General features: G+C 40.1%; 1 protein-coding gene and 1 long non-coding RNA gene across 47 annotated transcripts in view; both read left to right on the forward strand.

The window, feature by feature from the left end:
• Positions 1-21891, forward strand: part of si:ch211-266g18.10 (nucleolar protein dao-5) — a 157221-nt gene that overhangs the window by 56653 nt on the left and 78677 nt on the right. For 39 of the 45 annotated variants that reach the window (XM_065012940.1, XM_065012931.1, XM_065012915.1 and 36 more), the window contains 9 exons: positions 283-384; positions 625-705; positions 5160-5243; positions 14241-14321; positions 14442-14489; positions 18979-19026; positions 19107-19154; positions 19615-19659; positions 21661-21708. In XM_065012940.1, coding sequence (XP_064869012.1) covers positions 283-384; positions 625-705; positions 5160-5243; positions 14241-14321; positions 14442-14489; positions 18979-19026; positions 19107-19154; positions 19615-19659; positions 21661-21708 — 585 coding nt within the window. The remainder of the gene's footprint in view (positions 1-282; positions 385-624; positions 706-5159; positions 5244-14240; positions 14322-14441; positions 14490-18978; positions 19027-19106; positions 19155-19614; positions 19660-21660; positions 21709-21891) is intronic. The other 6 variants (XM_065012932.1, XM_065012934.1, XM_065012903.1 and 3 more) reach the window with 5 other exon arrangements.
• LOC115113445 (uncharacterized) lies at positions 712-3141 on the forward strand. Of its 2 annotated transcripts, none has more exons than XR_010461715.1 (3): positions 712-1802; positions 2556-2678; positions 2928-3141. It is a non-coding gene; the product is annotated as an uncharacterized LOC115113445 (long non-coding RNA). The 2 variants fall into 2 exon arrangements; XR_003861111.2 differs by having other exon boundaries at positions 2556-2674.

Genomic DNA, 21891 nt, shown 5'->3' on the forward strand with positions numbered 1-21891 from the left:
AGTTAACAACAAATTCTTATTTACAATGACAGCCTACACCAGCCAAATTCAGACAACGCTGGGCCAATTGTGCACCACCCTATGGGACTCCCAATCACAGCCGTTTGTCATACAGCCTGGATTCAAACCAGGGTGTCTGTAGTGACACCTCTAGCAATGAGATGCAGTGCCTTAGACATTTACATAGAATCTGTATGATCTAGTGTCAAAAAGTTAACTTGGGAAGTTTCAGGGATCCAATGACAATGTTACTCAAAAAATGTATGTTATCACTACATTTAGAAGAAGAGCCAAAAAAGAAGACTGCCAGAGAGGAGAAAGAGATGAAAAAGGAGACTAAACATTTGAAGAAGAAAGTCATCCATGACTTCTTCAACAAGAAAGGTATAGCCTACTTTGTTTATTCCTGTGAAATGTCAAATCTTTGGGGTTTGTAGGCTAAGTGATAACTTATATAGTCAAAGTAAAATGTCAAGCATGTGAGTTATGTATATTTGGGTAACTTTGGATTTAAAATATATCATATATTTTATGTTAGTGTACAATACATGACACAAATATTTTAATTTCTAGATAGAAACTGGAAAGCTTATTAAACATGACTCAATCACGCTTTAATTAAAGTTGTGGTGGAACCCAAAAAGAAGGTGGACAAAAAGGTGAAGGAGACAAAGAAGGATGTTCAGTCAACTCTTTGGAAATCTGGTATGCCACTGTTATTTTTTGTTACATATCTTTGCAACCCCATTGAGCATGTCATTTAAAGCAGGAATGCGCAGGTCGTGAGTGACCCTGTGCTGCCTTGACTTCTTGTGTCGTGTTTTTACATCAAACGACAACAAGGGCATTGAGCCCGGAGCTGCCTTGGACTGGCCTTCTGCGCAAGGTTTTTAATTTTTTAAATAAAATTGAACCTTTATTTAACTAGGCAAGTCCGTCAGGACGACTCTGGGCCAATTGTGCACCGCCCTATTGAACTCCCAATCATGGCCGGATGTGATACAGCCTGGCTTCAAACCAGGGACTGTAGTGTCACCTCTTGCACTGAGATGCAGTGCCTTAGACCGCTGCGCCACTCGAGAGCAAAAAACAAACATATTTTCGTTAAATCCTGCCTACTCGAATGACCCTGGTGCCATGGCCCCGAACTTGCAAGCTAGCTAACTTTACAGCCACCAGAAACAAACACAGAGCAGACAAAGTCAACAAGCTAGCTAACGTGTTTGCAGATAAACTGCCCTTGTAGCAGGGACAAAAGAAACAAGCATCGTTCTCAGTTCTGAATCAACTCGATCCCCAAAAGATAAAAAGAAGCAAGAAAAATATGGCTCCTACTTAGCCGGATAAACATTGGAATGAATTTTGAAAGGTGGAGGAGTGACGCCAAAATGGCCACCATTCTCATGGACTGGTAGGTAAGTGTTTGGTAGCGTTTTTGCCTGCTAGCTACTTTCGCTGCTAACCTTAGTGTGTTCAATGTTCATGCTAGCTAATATGGCTACTTATTCTGTATTCTGACTGTTTTGTACTCAAAGGAATCTAACAATAGCATCATGTAGCTACACTGCATGAACCCCACAAGATGCCAAATGCCTTTCTTTTAACTAGCTAATGTTAGCTGGCTATAGCTAGATATGCAGATTGTTGACATGATAATGTTTGTGAGTTGGTGGTTGACAGCATTTCCGGCACAGGACCACCACTAGCTATTCACAGGGAGATACTGGTGAAGAAAATCTGATTTAGAGGGAACCGGAGGCTGTACAAGTTGTGGTTGTGCAAACCCCAACACAGGAGGAGAGGTAAGAAATACTGTATGCATTTTTTGTTACACTTTGTGACTCTTTCATTATTTTGTTGGTAATCGACCAAAATAATTAGCTATGATTGCCTGTTTAGCACATTGTCTGCCTATATACACCATTGATTTCTACCTGGTGTAGAACTACCCACAAGAACAAATTCAATTAATATCCAGTCAAATAACAATGGCTAATCTGCATGAAATATGAGCCATCAAGTAATAGCATGGCACTTTGCACTTGCACAACACCACATACTCAGTATGCAAAGGACACTGTTGTGATACTGACTTATTTGGTGGTAACCCCCCCTCTCCCATTTAGCTGTAGTCAAAATATAGTTAATGGTGATTCACAACCCTGGAGAGCATTAAAGAAGATGAGGTGGATGAATTCATCAGTGGTGCCTTCGTTCACAAAATAAAGTACTAATATTAATTGTTATCAATAGCCCGCTATTGTTGTTTTACTGCTGCACTTTAATTATTTGTTATTTTTCTCTTACTTTTTTAAAATAGGTATTTTCTTAAAACTGCATTGTTGGTTAAGGGCTTGTAAGTAAGCTTTTCACTGTAAGGTTGTATGTGACAAATACAATTTGAGTTGATTTGATATTCCATCAATATTATGTTATCAAATCAACGTTTATTTGGCATATACACAGGATACGGGAATATGACATTGCATTGTACCGTGTACTATTCAATTAACAATTTGTTAAATTTTTTCCCAATATCAACCTATAATGCACAGGAGAACTTGGACCTGTTGGATGGAGGAAACAAAGTCAGCCATAGATGATGACGAACATCCTAACCCTTCAACTACATTACATGCGTTGCCATGGCTTTCTCACCTTTCACCCCCTACTAGTAGGTAATCAGAGCCGATATGACCTCAATATATACTTATGGCCCTGCTACAGAAGTTAAATGTTTAATGGTTGTTGTGCATGTTCATTCTATATTTAATTGAAATAATGAGAAATAGAGTTGATGTGGTTGGTTTCTTGTGTAGCAGTTAGAACGTCACATTGACAATGCTGATAACAACACATGTAGTGTAGCTGAAGGGTTAGGATGTTTGTCATCATCAATGGCTGACTTTGTTTCCTCCATCCACCAGGTCCAAGCCATCCTTTGCATTATATGCCAAGAGTGTGCAAAGCTGTCATCAAGGCTACTTTGAAGAATCTCAAATATAAATCATATTTTGATTTGCTTAACACTTTTTTGGTTACTACGTGATTCCATATGTGTAATTTCATAGTTTTGATGTATTCACTATTATTCTACAATGTAGAAAAATGTAAAAAAAATAAAGAAAACACTGGAATGAGTAGGAGTGTCCAAACTTTTGACTGGTACTGTACTTTTATATATATATATAGTGCATCTGATTTCCTTATATGAACTCTAACTCAGTAAAATCTTTGAAATTGTTGCATGTTGCGTTTATATTTTTGGTCAGTGCAGTTTAAATAAAGGCATTGGGCATCTTTGTGAATTCTGTAGTATAGCTACATGAAGCTATCGTTACATTCCTTTGAATACAAAACATTCTGAATACAGAAGATGTTAGCTTGCTGGCTAAGTAGCTGTATTAGCTGGCTTGAACTTTGAACACACTAAGGCTAGCAGGCTAAAAACACAACCAAACACTTACCTACCAGTCTATTAGAGCGGTTGCCCTTTCGGCGTCACTCTTCCACCTTTCAAAATTAATTTCAACTTAAACATTTGCAGTCTTTTCCGGATTATATTTCTCTTTTGGGGTAGAATTGATTCAGATCCAAGAACCGAGAACAATGCTTGTTTATTTTTGTCCCTGCTACAAGGACAGTTTATTTGTAAACAAGTTCACTAGTTTGTCTGCTCTGTGTTTGTTTCTGGCAGCTATAACTTTAACTTGCTTGCAAGTGACTTTCAATTCCGCTCCGGGACCATGGCAGCAGGGACATTTGAGTATGCATAATTTATGTCCGAATAGCTACTTGTTGATAGCGCGTTCAGCTCCGTAATCCATCTTCATGAGGCGCGATCGCTAGGTCCAGACAAAGTCCAAAAGTTTCGTTACAGTCCGTAGAAACATTTCAAATGATGTATAGAATCAATCTTTGGAATGTTTTTAACATAAATCTTAAATAATATTGAAGATGGAACGGGAACGGGAGCTACCTCTCACGTGAACGAGCGTCAGGAGCCTGTGGCACTCTGCCAGACCACTGACTGAAACAGCCCTTATGAGCCCCTCCTTTACAGTAGAAGCTTCAAACAAGTTTCTAAAGACGGTTGACATCTAGTGGAAACCATAGGAAGTGCAATATGACCCCATAGACACTGTGTTTTTGATAGGCCAAGCTTTGAAACACTACAAACCTCAGATTTCCCACTTCCTGGTTGGATGTTTCTCTGGTTTTCGCCTGCCATATGAGTTCTGTTATACTCACAGACATCATTCAAACTGTTTTAGAAACTTCAGTGTTTTCTATCCAAATCTACTAATAATATGCATATCTTAGCAACTGGGACTCAGAAGCAGGCAGTTTACTCTGGGCATGCTTTTCATTCAAACTTGAAAATGCTGCTCCCTATCCCAAAGAGGTTAAGGAGAAGTCTATCTTTAATTCTGTGAATAAAACTTGTATCTTTTATCATTGTTTATTATGAGTATTTCTGGAAATTGATGTGGCTCTCTGCAAAATCACCGGATGTTTTGGAAGCAAAACATTACTGCACGTAATGCGCCAATGTAAACTGAGATTTTTGGATATAAATATGAACTTTATCGAACAAAACATACATGTATTGTGTAACATGATGTCTTATGAGTGTCATCTGATGAAGATCAAAGGTTAGTGATTAATCTTATCTATATTTCTGCCTTTTTTCTGTGTTTTTTTGTAAATTTGCTCTGACCTGTGCTTTCGCTGTCAAGACTTTTGAAAATCAGACAGGATGGGTAGATTAACAAGAGGTTTATCTTTCAATTGGTGTATTGGACTTGTTAATGTGTGAAAGTTACGTATTTCCCCAAAATATTTTCGCGCGCTGCCTTTTCAGCGGAATGTTGTCAGGGGTGCCGCTAGCGGAACCCCTAGCCATAAGACAACGGAACGGTGGACTGCCAAGAAATGTAAAATGTTTTTGAATGAATTGCCCTTTAAGAACATTAAACACATCATTTAAGTTCCCGTGCTTAAATTTCCTGAGTGCTTTGCTGTGGAGTACAGTATCATGTTGCACTAAGTTGGATGTATTCTAACAACCCATGCAATGGCTTAGCATAGAAGCAAGTAATTACTGACGTGAAACTGAATTAATTCATTATCTAATATTGTATTGCCTTTGTTTTCAGACGATGATTCCAAAAACCCTGTCAAGGTGGTGAAGACAGAAGAGTCCACCATGAAAAAAGAACATATTGATGTTAATAAAGAAGGTAATGGCTATTACGGGACAGGTAAAACTAGTCTGTTATTCGAAAAACAAAAAAATAAGGTCCCTAACATTGGGAGATGTAACCCCTTAAATCCATAGAAATTCATATTCATAGGACTGACAGTCCATGTCATACACCGTTTGAACCTTTTTGAAGATGTACATTGTTTAAATTCTTGTTGGTGGTAAACAATACATACAGTATGTACATATTCTTATTCCATCCATTTACTTAGATTTGTGTGCATTAGGTAGTTGTTGTGGAATTGTTAGATTACTTGTTGATATTGCTGCACTGTCAGAACTAGAATCACAAGCATTTTGCTACATTCGCAATGACATCTGCTAACCATGTGTATGTGACCAGTACAATTTGATTTGATGTGATATGAGTAAATATCAGAAATGGAAAGGACTGTAGTTTTAAGATGCTAGTGGTTCAGCAAATGAAAAGTATTCTTTATACCGGTAAAACTTAATTTGATCTATAACACATAACACAAGTAGCCTTGCACAAGCCAAGGCTTGTGTGAGCCAAAACGTCTGATGGGAGCAGGAAAAAAACAATGTAATCATTCTCAAATTCATAGACAGAGCTAAGGATGCAAGGTCTGACCATCCATGATATCAAAATGATAGTTTTAACCATGTTTTGAGGCTGTATAGTGTTTGTTTACATGTACTTTGTTTACAAACATTGGAGTAAATGAAGCTTATATTTCGGGTCTGATGGGGTAGACAGTTGAACTAAGCTCATAAGGAATTTAGGAGTTATCTTAAACTCTGACACCCTCTGGTGGCATTTGATCAACAACGTATAATATTGTAAACTACCCTCCTACAAACACGCAACAAGTTTGGCACATCTGTTTCTCAAAATTCTTCTCTGCAGATCCTCTCAAGCTCTGTCAGGTTGGATGAGGAGCGTAGCTGCACAGATTTGTTCAGGTCTCTCCAGAGATGTTCGTTCAGTTTCAAGTCCGGGATCTGGTTGGGCCAATCAAGGACATTCAGAGACTTGTCCCAAAGGTGAACCTTCACCCCAGTCTGAGGTCATTGATCTCTGTACTTTTCTATGTTTATCTCTGCCTCGATCCTGACTAGTCTCCCAGTCGATTTCTGCTGAAAAACCTCCCCACAGCATGATGCTGCCACCACCTTGCTTCATCATAGAGATGGTGCAGGTTTCCTCCAGACGTGACGCCTGGCATTCAGTCCAAAGAGTCCAATATTGGTTTCATCAGAAAAAAGAATCTTGTTTATTATGGTCTGAGAGTGCTTTATGGGCCCTTTGGAAAACTCCAAGCGGGCTGTCATGTGCCTTTTTTTGAGGAGTGGCTTCCATCTGGCCACTCTACCATAAAGGCCTGTTTGGTGGAGTGCTGCAGAGATATTTGTCCTTCTGGAAGGTTCTCCCATCTCTACCGAGGAGCTCTAGAGCTCTGTCAGAGTGACCATCGGGTTCTTGGTCACCTCCCTGACCAAGGCCCTTCTCTCTCGATTGCTCAGTTTGGCCGTGTGGCCAGCTCTTGGAAGAGTCTTGATGGTTCCAAACTTCTTCAATTTAAAACTTCTTATGACTTAGATCCCGCTACTGGGATCGATATGACAACAGCCAGTGAAAGTGCAGGGCGCCAAATTCAAACAACAGAACACTCATAATAAAAATTCCTCAAACATACAAGTATTTTACACCATTTTAAAGATGAACTTGTTGTTAATCCCACCAAAGTGATTTAAATTAAAGTGGTGCAAAAGCACACCAAACGATTATGTCAGGTGAGTGCAAAGTCACAGAAAAACACAGCCATTTTTCCAGCCAAAGAGAGGAGTCACAAAAAGCACAAATAGAGATAAAATGAATCACTAACCTTTGATGATCATCATCAGATGACACTCATAGGACTTCCTGTTACACAATACATGTATGTTTTGTTCGATAAAGTTCATATTTATATCCAAAAATCTCAGTTTACATTGGTGCGTTATGTTCAGTAGTTCCAAAACATCAGGTGATTTTGCAGAGAGCCACATCAATTTACAGAAATACTCATAATAAACATTGATAAAAGATACAAGTGTTACACATGGAATTATAGATCCACTTCTCCTTAAATGCAACCGCTGTGTCAGATTTCAAAAAAACTTTACGGAAAAAGCACACCATGCAATAATCTGAGTACAGCGCTCAGACACAAAAACAAGCCATACAGATATCCGCCATGTTGTGTAGTCAACATTAGTCAGAAATAGCATTGTAAATATTCACTTACCTTTGATGATCTTCATCAGAATGCACTCCTAGGAATCCCAGTTCCACAATAAATGTTTGTTTTGTTCGATAAAGTCCATAATTTATGTCCAAATACCTCCTTGTTGTTCGCGCATTTAGTTCACAAATCCAAATTCATGAGTCGCGATCTCTAGGTCCAGACGAAAAGTCAAAAAGTTCCGTTACAGTCCGTAGAAACATGTCAAACTATGTATAGAATCAATCTTTAGGATGTTTTTAACATAGATCTACAATAATGATACAACCGGAGAATTCCTTTGTCTTTAGAAATGCAATGGAACGCAGCTACCTCTCACGGGAGCGAGCGTAATCAGCTCATGGCAGACACCTGATTGAAAGAGCTCTCATTCCCTCCCCCTTCACAGTAGAAGCCTGAAACGAGGTTCTAAAGACTGTTGACATTTGGCGGAAGCCTTAGGAAGTGCAATATGATCCCATAGACACTGGATATCCGATAGGCAATGAGATGAAAAACTACAAACCTCAGAATACCCACTTCCTGGTTGGATTTTTTCTCAGGTTTTTGCCTACCATATGAGTTCTGTTATACTCACAGACATCATTCAAACAGTTCTAGAAATTTCAGACTGGTTTCTATCAAAAATCTACTAATAATATGCATATCTTAGCTTCTGGGCCTGAGTAGCAGGCAGTTTACTCTGGGCACCTTATTCATCCAAGCTACTCTATACTGCCCCCCAGCCATAAGAAGTTTTAAGAATGATGGAGGCCATTGTGTTCTTGTGGACCTTCAATGGTACCCTTCCCATGATCTGTGCCTTTACACAATCCTGTCTCAGAGCTCTACGGACAATTCCTTCGACCTATTGCCTTTTTTTTGCTCTGACATACACTGCTGACATGCGCTGCTCTTTCACAGGGAACCAATTGACAACAGACTCAGCACGCTTATGGGGAAGGACATTCAACAAGCACAGCACTTAAACAAATGACTGGTGATTGGCTAAGAGAAATGGATGATGAAAAGGTTGTGGGGGCTTTTTTGTTAGACTTCAGTGTGACTTTTGACAATTTTTGCCTAAAATTACATCATTTTTTGTACATAAGACACACAGGTGAGGAAACTTCAAACTAATTTTCCCATTCACTTTTCCTATTGCAAGTGAATGACGGCGTATGTGGATGTTGTCGAACGTCGAAACTGAATCCTGAACTAAAGACCTTAAAAGCTGACCGTGTTTTATATACTTTTATTTTATTTTGAATCCTGCGGCTCTGTTGGGCTAAATTGCTGTGAGCGCTGCTATCTGTCCCGGGATCCTGCCAGATTCTGTATAGATCCCGAAGGGATCTCCTCCTTCCCTGGAGTACAAAGCTGATCTCGACCCAACCAACCAGCCATGGAGGTACGTCACTCGCCGAGGAAGTTGAAGGATTCCTCTGGCAACGGGTCTTCATGGAGATGTTGAGCCCGGAACTGACACAGACCAGAAACAGCTTTGCCGCCCTGGATCCAGAGGTTCCGGCGCCTTCATCCGTGGTTGCATCCCAATCAAGATCGGATCCGGAGGTACATGCGTCTTCGTCCTCGGCTCTGTCTCCCTCTCTGGTGGCTTCTACCTCGGGTTCCTGACCGTGAGGATGCCTGAGAGACCGGCCCATTCTACATCAACAGCTGACATCATAGGCAGTTCTATGGTGAGAAATATCTCGGTCCCCAAGGCAAAAACCCTGTGCTACACAGGAGCACGAGTACAGGACATAACAAGGCTGCTTCCGACTGTTCTACCACAGATGCCTGGAGCTGACTCTGTAGTCAGCTGTAGTCCATGTTGGGTCAAACGACATCGGGAGGGCTTGTTCGGGAACATTTGAAAACGGAAGAACTGATTTTAGCATTAAAAGACTCAAAAAACTGCCAATAATTTCAGGTCCAGTACCACTGTTGGGCCGCGGGTGTAAAAGATTCAGCAGACTGCTGGCATTCCACATCTGGCTAAAAGACACTGTAGCTCTGTTGGAGTCACTTTTATTGATCACTTTGACACCTTCTGGAAACAGAAGATACTCTACAGGAATGATGGAGTCCATCCAAATCATCTTGGCTCCTGGACTTAAGATGATTGATTCAAGACCAGCTCAGTTAATCCCTACCATTGTGACAATGAGTCGTCATAATGCTGCATCAAATGAACATGATCTTAGGGGCATTGGCAAACACAATGGAAGTCATTTAATTTATGTTCCCCTAATTGCAACGAAGACATCTGTTTATCCTACAGCTATTGCAAGCAGTAATCATAAACCTATAAACCAGAGTTACACTCTTAGCACTGTAACGGCTACATATTAACATATGTAGCCTAAGAAACAAGGTCCATGAAGTCAATAACTTGCTTCTAACAGATGACATTCATTTTCTAAATCCCTTAGATAAAAACTTTGATGATACAGTGATACAGTGAACATCTACCAAAACGACAGAAATGTCAAAGGATGTTTCGGTCTATATTCAGAACCACATTCCTGTAAAGCTTAGAGACAATCTAATGTTAAATACTGTTGAAGTAATATGGCTACAGATTAATCTGCCCCACCTAAAGCCCATTCTTGTGGAAAGTTGCTATAGACAACCAAGTGCTAACAGTCAGTATCTGTTAGCACTTGGGAAAATATGTGTGAAATGCTTGATAATGTATGTGATATCAACAGAGAAGTATATTTTCTGGGTGATTTAAATTTTGACTGGCTATCAGGAATTAAAACTGTAACCAGTGCCTGCAACCTGGATCAGGTTGTCAGTCAACCTACCAGGGTAGTTACAAACAGCACAGGAATTAAATCACCAACATATACTGATCACATTTTTACTAATGCTGCAGATATTTGCTTTAAAGCAATATCCAAATCCATAGGATGTAGTGATCACAATATAATAGCCATATCTCAGAAAACCAAAGTTCCAAAGGCTGGGCCTAATATAGTGTTTAAGAGGTCATACAATAATTTTTGTAGTGATTGATATGTTGATGATGTAAAGAATATTTGCTGGTCTGTGGTGTGTAATGAGGAGCAACCAGACACTGCACTTAACACATTTATGAAACTACTTATTCCAGTTATTAATAAGCACACACCCAATAAGAAAATTACTGTAAAAACTGTTAAATCCCATTGGATTGATGAGGAATTGAAAAATGGTATGGTTGAGAGGGATGAGGCAAACAGAATGGCAATTAAGTCTGGCAGCCCAACTGATGGCAAACGTAATGCAAATTAAGAAATCATGTGGCTTTATAAAACAATATAGAAAGAAAAATGAACCACTATGAAACAAAGATAAATGATACAAAGAATGATGGTAAAAAGATTTGGGGCAACTTAAATTAAATTTGAGTGAAAAAAGCCAACTCGGCTCCTTCATTTATCCTTCATCACAAAGCCCACTGATATTGCAAACAATTTGAATGACTTTTTCATTGGCAAGATAAGCAAACTTAGGGATGACATGCCAGCAACAAACGCTGACATCCAAATATATCTGACCAAATTATGAAAGACAAGATTTGTACTTTTGAATTCCGTAAAGTCAGGGTGGAAGAGGTGAAAAAATAATTGTTGTCTATCGACAATGAGAAGCCATCAGGGTCTGACAATCTAGATAGAAAATTACTGAGGATAATAGCAGACAATATTGCCACTCCTATTTGCCACATCTTCAATTTAAGCCAACTAGAGAGTGTGTGCCCTCAGGCCTGGATGGAAGCTAAAGTCATTCTGCTTCCCAAGAATAGTAAAGCCCCCTTCACTGACTCAAATAGCCGAACAATCAGCCTGTTACCAACCCTTAGTAAACTTCTGGAAAAAATTGTGTTTGACCAGATACAATGGTGTTTAAAAGTAAACAAATTGACAATAGATTTTCTGCATGCTTATAGGGAAGGACACTCAACAAGCACAGATCTTACACAAATGACTGATGATTGGCTGATAGAAATTGATGATAAAATGATTGTGGGGGCTGTCTTGCTAGACGTCAGTGCAGCTTTTGACATTATTTATCATAGTTTGCTGCTGGTAAAACGTATGTGTTAAGGCTTTACACCCCCTGCTATAATGTGGATGAAGAGTTACTTGTCTAACAGAACACAGAGGGTGTTCTTTAACGGAAGCCTATCAAATATAATCCAGTTAGAATCAGGAATTCTCCAGGGTATCTGTTTAGGCCCTTGCTTTTTTCAATTTTTACTAACGACATATCACTGACTTCGAGTAAAGCCAGAGTTTCTATGTATACGGATGACTCAATGCTATACATGTAAGCTACTACAGTGACTGAAATGACTGCAACACTCAACAAAGAGCTGCAGTTAGTTTCAGAGTGGGTGGCTAGGAATAAGTTAGCCCTAAATATTTCTAAAACTAACAGTATTGTATTTGGAACAAACATTCACTAAACCCTTAAACCTCAACTAAATCTTGTAATAAATAATGTGGAAATTGAGCAAGTTGAGATGACTAAACTGCTTAGAGTAACACTAGATTGTAAACTGTCATGGTCAAAACATATTGATGCAGTAGTAGCTAAGATGGGGAGAAGTCTGTCCATAATAAAGCGCTGCTCTGCCTTCTTAACTGCACTATCAACAAGGCTGGTCCTACAGGCCCTAGTTTTGTGGCACCTTCACTACATTTCAGTCATGTGGCCGGGTGCCACAAAAAAGGACTTAGGAAATTGCAATTTGCTCCGAACAGGGCAGAACGGCTGGCCCTTGGATGTACACAGAGAGCTAATATTAAATATGCATGCCAATCTCTCCTGGCTGAAAGTGGAGGAGTGATTGACTTCATCACTACTTTTATTTATGAGAGATTTCACCAAGCTGTCTGTCTAAACTACTGGCACACAGCTTGGACACCCATGTATACCCCACAAGACATGCCACAAGAGGTCAGGACAATACATTGCAATGTCCGTACTGTGAGACCCCTAAGGCAGCGCAACAGGGAGACAGGACGGACAGCTGATAATCCTCGCAGTGGCAGACCACGTGTAACAACACCTGCACAGGGTCCGTACATCCGAACATGACACCTGCAGGACAGGTACAGGATGGCAAAAACTGCCCAAGATACACCAGGAACACACAATCCCTCCATCAGTGCTCAGACTGTCCACAATAGGCTGCAAGAGGCTGGACTGAGGGCTTGTAAGGCCTGTTGTCCTCACCAGACATCACCGGCACAACGTCGCCTATGGGCACAAACACACTGTCGCCAGACCAGACAGAACTGGTAAAAAGTGCTCTTCACTGACGAGTCACGGTTTTGTCTCACCAGGGGTGATGGTCGAATTCGTGTTTATCGTCGAAGGAATGAGCATTACAACAAGGCCTGTACTCTGGAGCGGGATCAATTTGGAGGTGCAGGGTCCGTCATGGTCTGGGGCGGTGTGTCACAGCATCATCGGATTGAGCTTGTTGTCATTACAGTTCATCTCAACGCTGTGCGTTACTGGGAAGACACCCTCCTCATGTGGTACCCTTCCTGCAGGTTCATCCTGACATGACACTTCAGCTTGACAATGCCACCAGCCATACTGTTCGTTCTGTGTGTGATTTCCTGCAAGACAGCAATGTCCGTGTTCTGCCATGGCCAGCGAAGTGCCCGGATCTCAATTCCATTGAGCACGTGTGGGACCTGTTGGATCGGAGGGTGAGGGCTAGCGCCATTCCCCCCAGAAATGTCCGGGAACTTGCAGATGCCTTGGTGGAAGTGTGGGGTAACATCTCACAGCAAGAACTTGCAAATCTGGTGCAGTCCGTGAGGAGGAGAAGCACTGCAGTACTTAATTAATGCAGCTGGTGGACACACCAGATACTGACTGTTACTTTTGATTTTGACCCCCCTCTTTATTCAGGGACACATTATTCCATTTCTGTTCATCACATGTCTGTGGAACTTGTTTAGTTTATGTCTCAGTTGTTGAATCTTTTTATGTTCATACAAATATTTACACGTTAAGTTTGCTGAAAATAAATATAGTTGACAGTGAGAGGATTTTTGTTTTGCTGAGTAAGTACAAATACAAATACAAGGCACAGGGCCCAAAAAATCAGCTCAAAGTGTAACAGATTATTTTCTTCAAAAATCATATCATTCATCATTGCACCTTTAACTGTATGTTTTTCTAGATAAGAGTGTCTGCTAAATGACAAACATTTATTTGTATACCTTTTATTTAGATTTAGACTTATTAGCGTTAATCCTTAATTACTTTTTCAGTCAAACGACAGCCCTGTCACTTGCTAAAAAGCAGAGGAATTTGGCTGGAGAAATGAATTCAAACATTTTGAAGCCATATATTGATAGTTAAAAAAATATTGTTTACAGCCAATTGAGTTAAACATTTTCTGCATGAATTAATTGGTATGTATAATGAACTGAAATTTCCATTGAACAGCAATTAATATTGTAGATTGTAGATTGCTCAAACTTTCAAAGCTTATGTGACACCGTAAGCAGCTGGTTAATTAAAGCAAGCATAGAGCATAGAAATTACTACTAACTAATGGTGCATCTTGCTGTATTCGTATGTTATTTTTTAGGACTGATACTAGATGGAATATACTGTACTTTCCATGTAACACCAACACATGGTATATCGTATTTTGACAGCTATAAATCTGTTAAATAGCCTTTAAATTAATGTTACTGTTATGTCATTTTTGTCACATTTTGCAGGCAAAAAGAAACCTGTCAAAGAGGTTAAGGAAGAAAAGACAGCTAAACTACCAGACATAAAAGTAAAGGTAAAAAAAACAGGTAAAATATTTTGACTCTTTCTTGACTTGGAAATTTTGAACATAGAAATCTGCATTGGATGAAATCTGATACATGAATATTGTGTAACACTACTCTACTGTTCTTGTGTATTTCTAATAGAACTTGAGGTTCTAAAGGAGGAGGCTAAGCTGGTGAATGTTAAGAAAGGTAACCAATTTGTTCACCTTTAACTTATATACACTGCTCCATATACATTGCTCTTATACACGGCTCTTTCCATGACATAGACTAACCAGGTGAATTCTATGATCCCTTATTGATGTCACTTGTTAAGCCCACTTCAATCAGTGTAGATGAAGGGGAGGAGTCAGGTTAAGGATCTTTAAGCCTTGAGATAAGACATGTATTAAGACATGTATTGTGTATGTGTGCAATTCAGAGTATCACATTTGAAGGTAAGACTCAGGTGCAGACAGTGTCGGAGTAACACATGTTTATGAAATCGAACACGGGCAGGCAAAGGTACAGGATGGCAAGCAGGCTCAGGGTTAGGTCAGGCAGAGCTCGGTATTCCAGAGTAGTGGGGCAAAGGTACAGGACGGCAGACAGACTCAGGGTCACAGCAGGCAGAAAGGTCAAAACCGGGAAAACTAGAAAACAGGCACTATAGACATGTCACGATCGTCGTAAGAACATTTGGACCAAAGCGCAGCGTGAAATCGGTGCAACTTTTTATTATTATAAGTGAACCTACAAAAATCAATAAAGACTAAACGATACGTGAAGCTACACTGGGCTCCAAAATTACTGCCCCCCCCCCTGACTGGCAATGCACAAACAATGCCTAAAACAAAGATAAACCATATAATTATAGAGATAAACTCAAAATACCAACAGGTGAGAAATACTGTACTTTATTAATGTTTCAATGGAACCAACCAAAATAATAAAAATCAATGTCCTCCAAATCAAGGTTTCACTATTAATGGCACCCTTAAAGATTATTGTAAATAACATCTACCAAAATTAAACCACAAATTAAATTCCACTTATTTATGTTTATCTAAGTCTTAAGGAACGATATTGAGCCATTACATCACTTCCTGTTTCACTAGGGTATAAAAATGAGGCAACACACATGCAATATCCCGCTGTCATCCAACACCATGAAGAAAACAAAAGAACTAGCAGTTCAAAAGAGACAGATGGTCATAGACCTTCATAAATCTGGTAATGGCTACAAGAAGATCCACAAACGATTGAATTTACCACTGAGCACTGTCATGGCAATTATTATAAAATTAAAAAGATAAGGAACAGTTGAAAACCTCACGGGTAGAGGATGCAAATGCATTTTGCCCCCAGATTAGGGAGGAGGATGGTGAGAGAAGCAATAAAATCCCCAAGAATCACTGTGATGGAATTGCAGGCCTTGGTGGCGTCTTGGGGTCAACAGGTTTCAAAAAGCACCATCAGACGCCACCTCCACACCCACAGGCTCTTTGGATCGGTTGACCCCAAGACACAGACTCAAGCGCTTGGATTTTGCCAAACATCATTTAAATTATGACTGGAAGAAGGTGCTCTGGTCAGATGAGACCAAAATTGAATGTTTTGGTCAGATAAAGCATTGGCATGTTTGGCGTTGAAACAGAGATGCATACAAGGAGAGGCACCTCATACCCACGGTGAAATATGAAGGGGGATCAGTGATGTTTTGGGACTGTTTTAATTCCAGAGGTCCAGGGGCACTGGTTAAGATTGATGGCATAATGAATTCTACAGTATCACAGGCCAATTTTGGCGGACAATCTAGTTACCTTTGCCAGAAGGCTGGGACTTGGCCGTAGGTGGACTTTCCAACAAGACAAAGACCCAAAACATACCTCAAGATCCACACAGAAATGGTTCAGCGACAACAAAATCAATGTTTTGCCATGCCCATCTCAGTCGCCGGACCTCAATCCAATCGACAACCTGTGGGCTCAGTGGAAGAGGGCAGTTGACCCAAGAATGTGAAGGATCTTGAAGGGACATGCATTGAGGAATGGTCCAAAGTTCCTCCAAATGTGTTCCTTAACCTTGTCAAACATTACAGGAAAAGACTCCATGCTGTTATCCTTGCCAGAGGTGGTTGCACTAAGTACTAAATGAGGAGTGCCAATAATTACAAAACCTTGATTTTGGTTACATTTATTTTGTATTAAATAATTGAATGATTTTGGTTGGTTCCATTGAAACATTAATATATTACACTATTTCTCACATGTTGGCATTTTGAGATATCTCTACAATTATATTATTTACATTTTTTAAGTATTGTTTGTGCATTGCCAGTAATTTTGAAGTCCACTGTATGGAGTGCTCACAGGCAACTACACATAAACAAGATCCCTCAAAACACAGTAGGGAAATGGCTGCCTAGATATGATCCCCAATAAGAGACAACGATAAACAGCTGCCTCTGATTGGGAACCATACCAGCCAACATAGAAATAAAACAACCTAGATTACCCACCCTAGTCACACCCCGACCTAACCAACAGAGAATAAAAGGCTCTCTATAGTCAGGGTGTGACAAGACAAAACAGGAACAAGGGGGAAACCACTGGTAGGTTTGATGATCAAAATGAACTGGCAACAGACAAACAGAGAACATAGGTATAAAACACAGGGGATAAGGGGGAAGATTTGCGACACCTGGAGTTGGGTGGAGACAATCACAAAGACAGGTGAAACAGATCAGGGTGTGATAGAGTGTAAATGGACAAGACAAAAGTTCCTTTGAAAGGGGTATGGTGGTAGGTGCCAGGCGCACCGGTTTGTGTCAAGAACTGCTGGGTTTTTCATGCTCAGTTTCCCGTGTGTGTCAAGAATGGTCCACCACCCAAAGGACATCCAGCCAACTTGACACAACTATGGGAAGCATTGGAGTCAGCATGGGCCTTCATCCTGTGGAATGCCTTCGACAACTTGTGGAGTCCATGCCCCGATGGATTGAGGCTGTTTTAAGGGCAACTCAATATTAGGAAGGTGTTCCTAATGTTCGGCATACTCAGTGTATATGTCCTGCATATGCTACTGTATTCTTGACTGAAGTTTAAAAAACTCAGGAACACAAAAGTTGGTCTTTTCCACAGGTACATTTTTTATGTCACTAAACAATATTTGGTGTGCCGGAGTCTGGCGCAGCAGTAACGCTCCCAACTCTGGACCACACAAAATTCCTCTGCTTGGCTGACTGTCTGTGTCCTTCATACCTATTCCTCCTCCTCCATCGTCTATTCCCATCTCACATCCTACTATCCTATCAAATTGCACTGTTTGCTCTGTAACTTGTTAGTTGATATGCCTTGACAACGTGATATATAAAAATGTATAAAAATTAAACAATGTGATATATAGGCCTAAGACAGAATAAATTCAACCACACCTTTGTTTCATCACAAAACCAGAAGCCAACATCGGTCCAGTGAAGTCCACAAAACATGTTGTATGTAACAAACAGTTACATGACCTATAGCATGGTCAAATAAGTTAATGTAAAACCACATGTTCAAATCCCTCTCTCCATCCATGGCTAAAATAGGAAAGGGATGATTTAGCTAGCTAGCTAGCCACAGGAGTAAAACATGACAATGTGATGTGATTGGTGTGAAGCCAAATCCAAACTGGCTTCCATTTTTTTGTGTGCCAGGACCATTCACAGCTGAGCTCTCAGTTTAGCGCAATGCTGATTGGCTATTATTTGACACTTTTTATATCAAGGGAGGCCAAATGCTCGTTGGCTTCCCGTGCATTCAATGCTACGGCAATAATAGTGTCATACTCTTTTGACCAGACCGCATCAGATAGATGGGCTACATATACTGAGACAGAGTGGGCACTATTTAGTTCGCTCTGATACTTTTTCCGGTGAGATACATTCAGCCTCTTGCGAATTGAAGGACATTTAAGACTAAATCCTCCAAAAATTATTGATCTATTTTTTGGGGGAAGAATGGCCTCCAGGTTGCTACAGAGAAGGTCAAACCAGCTCCTGTAAAGCAAGGTAAATTATTAGTTCTTTGACTTCTACAATCAAAACAATTGTGATATTATCACATATGGTTCCAGTTTCATTAAAGGTTAAAGATATATCCAGCAATATGTTACAATAAGTAGCAGGGAGACTTCTGACACAAGATGACTATTTACATTTTAGCAAACAACATTCAGGAGCAATAAGGGTTAAGTGCCTTGCTTAAAGGGCACATCGTCAGATTTTGCACCTAGATGGCTCAGGGATTCAAACCAGCAACCTTTTGATTTCTGGTCCTATGCTCTTAACCGCTACCAAAAAGCAAGATGTCAATCTCATAACTATTTGTTTGTCATACAGCAATCACATTGCAAGAGTGAAGAGAAAGGTGACTCCCCTTACAGAGGGTCAAACTATCAACAAACTGTAAACTGCATCTCTGTTGATGGAACAACCTGATAGAGTCAGGTTAGGGATGATGGCAATAAGGGCTAAGGTTAGGGCGAGGTTTAGGTTTATTAACTACACTTTAACAGTTTTGTCTACAGTAAGTAGGCCTATTTTTGTGAGTGTACTGAGTGTACTGTATTTATTTCTCAAACAATGTTTTATTTTACTCAGATTGAATTGCAGTCTGAATTGTTGCAGTAAATGGTCTTGTTCGTATTTGATTAGAGCCCAAGGAAGCTAAGGAGCAAGCCAAACCAGAACGTACAAAAACAGGTACAGATATGATTGTTTTTGTTGCATCAAATGCCCAGTTCCTGAGATTAATGTTGTGTCTCATCCAATGATTGTTTTAGAAGCTGAAGTTCCCAAAGAAAAAACCAAAGCAGCAACATCAAAGAAAGGTACAAAGTAGTCTTTGTTAACCACAGAACCCTTTTCACAACTGAGTTAAGCCAAGCTACAGTATACTGGGCTGGCCTAGATACCCATCAACAGTAGTTGCTGGAACTGTGCTGGAAAGGACAATGTGAAAAGAAAATATCTGAACAAGCACAGTACATTTTGGCTTGACTCTATAGTCTGAATCAGGTAAGACTGTAATGTATGATACAATAGCGGCAGGTAGCCTAGCAGAGCGTTGGGCCAGTAACCAAAAGGTCGCTGGTTTGAGACACCAAGGTTTTCCTTGGTGTCTCGAACCAGCGACCTTTTGGTTACTGGCCCAACGCTCTGGGTGAAAAATCTGTTAATTTGCCCTTGTGCAATGCACTTAACCCTAATCGCTCCTGTAAATTGCTCTGGATTAGAGGGTCTGCTAAATGACAAAACTGCATCATTTTTTCATTTTTTATTCTGATTTAGATACTGGAGCAAAAGAAGAGGCCAAACTAACTCCAGCAAAGAAAGGTGGCAAATTAATTTTGAAATGTTATTTTTCCATTTATTCCAATAGGCCTATGTCTCTGTTTTATGCTATTTATTAAAAGTTATATCAATATCTTATTGTAAAGACTTGTATTTGAACTTAGAAGCTTAATTTTCTCAAGAAAAGGCCAAACCAACTCTTGAAAAAGTTACCTTTACTTTAACAGAGACAGAGGCATGGGTCTCTTTTCCAAATATTTCCAGTATAATACAATATAAACACACACACACACACACACACACACACACACACACACATATACATATGTATATGTATATATTTATATATATAATACACATACACAGTGCATTCGGAAAGTATTCAGAACCCTTAACTTTTTCCACATTTTGTTACATTACAGCCTTATTCATCAATCTACACACAATACCCCATAACGGCAAAGCAAAAACAGGTTTTCAGACATTTTTTCTCATTTATATATATTTTTTGAAATATCACACATATCACACAATATCACACAGACCCTGAACTTAGTACTTTGTTAAAGCGCCTTACAGCCTCGAGTCTTTTTGGGCATGACGCTACAAGCTTGGCACACCTATGTTTGGGGAGTTTCTCCCATTCTTCTTTGCAGATCCTCTTAAACTCTGTCAGGTTGGATGGGGAGCGTTGCTGCACCACTATTTTCACGTCTCTCCAGAGATGTTCAATCGGGTTCAATTCTGGGCTCTGGCTGGGCCACTCAAGGACATTCAGAGACTTGTCCCGAAGCCACTCCTGCCTTGTCTTGGCTGTGTACTCAGGGCCGTTGTCCTGTTGGAAGTTGAACCTTCACCCCAGTCTGAGGTTCTAAGTGCTCTGGAGGAAGTTTTCATCATGGATCTTTCTGTACTTTGCTCCGTTCATCTTTGCCTCAATCCTGACTAGTCTCCCAGTCCCTGACGCTGTAAACATCCCTACAGCATGATGCTACCATCACCATGCTTCATCTTAGGGATAGCGACATGATTCCTCCAGATGTGACACTTGGCATTCAGGCCAAAGAGTTCAATATTGGTTTCATCAGACCAGAGAATCTTGTTTCTCATGGTCTGAGAGTATTTAGCTGCCTTTTTGCAAACTCCAAGTGGGCTCTCATGTGCCTTTTACTGAGGAGTGGCTTAGGTCTGGCCACCCTACCATAAAGGCCTGCTTGGTGGTGTGCTGCAGAGGTTCTCTTTCTCCACAGAAGAACTCCAGAGCACTGTCAGAGTGACCATTGGGTTCTTGGTCACCTCCCTGACCAAGGCCCTTCTCCCCCAATTGCTCAGTTTGGCTGGGAGGCCAGCTCTAGGAGCTCTAGGAGTCTTGGTGGTTACAAACTTCTTCAATTTAAGAATAATGGAAGCCTCTGTGTTTTTGGGAACCTTCAATGCTGCAGAACTGTTTTGGTACCCTTCCCTAGATTTGTGCCTCGACACAATCCTGTCTCGAACCTCTACGGACAATTCCTTCAACCTCATGGCTTGGTTTTTGCTCTGACATGAACTGTCGACTGTGGGACCTTATATAGACAGGGGTGTACTTTTACAAATCATGTCCAATCAATGGAATTTACCACAGGTGGACTCCAATCAAGGTGTACAGTAGAAACAGTTCAAGGATTATCAATGGATGCAGCTCAGCTCAATTTCGAGTCTCATAGCAAAGGGTCTGCATACTGTTAATAATTTCTGTTTTTTTATTTAAAATACAAATCCTGTTTTCACTTTGTCATTATGGGGTATTATGTGTAGATTGCAGAGGATTTTTAAAAATGTAATCCATTTTAGAATAAGGCTGTAACGTAACAAAATGTGGAAAAAGTCAAATGATCTGAATACTTTCCGAAGGCACTGTATATGCACACATTAACATACTAATAAATGAAACAATGTATTTAGACTTTTTTCACAAAAATTACAGACAGTACATAATCATAGAGACAAATGTTGGTCTTGCTATATTCATAGAGAAATACATTTATGTTGTATTTCATTCAGATGCTGTAGTTATTAAAGAAAAGGTGAAAACAGCCCCTGCAAAGAAAGGTAAGAATGTTTTCAAATCTGCGGTTAGTAAGCAATGTCCTTGGTTGGTGGGTGATTCTGTCACGGTCTTCCTCCTCTTCATCTGAAGAGGAGAGGCGAGAAGGATCAGAGGACCAAAATGTGGCGTGGTATGTGTTCATAGTGAATTTTAATAAAGAGAACACTGAACACTGCAACACTATA

Source organism: Oncorhynchus nerka, linkage group LG28 (assembly GCF_034236695.1).
Source record: "Oncorhynchus nerka isolate Pitt River linkage group LG28, Oner_Uvic_2.0, whole genome shotgun sequence".
Lineage (NCBI taxonomy): Eukaryota > Metazoa > Chordata > Actinopteri > Salmoniformes > Salmonidae > Oncorhynchus > Oncorhynchus nerka.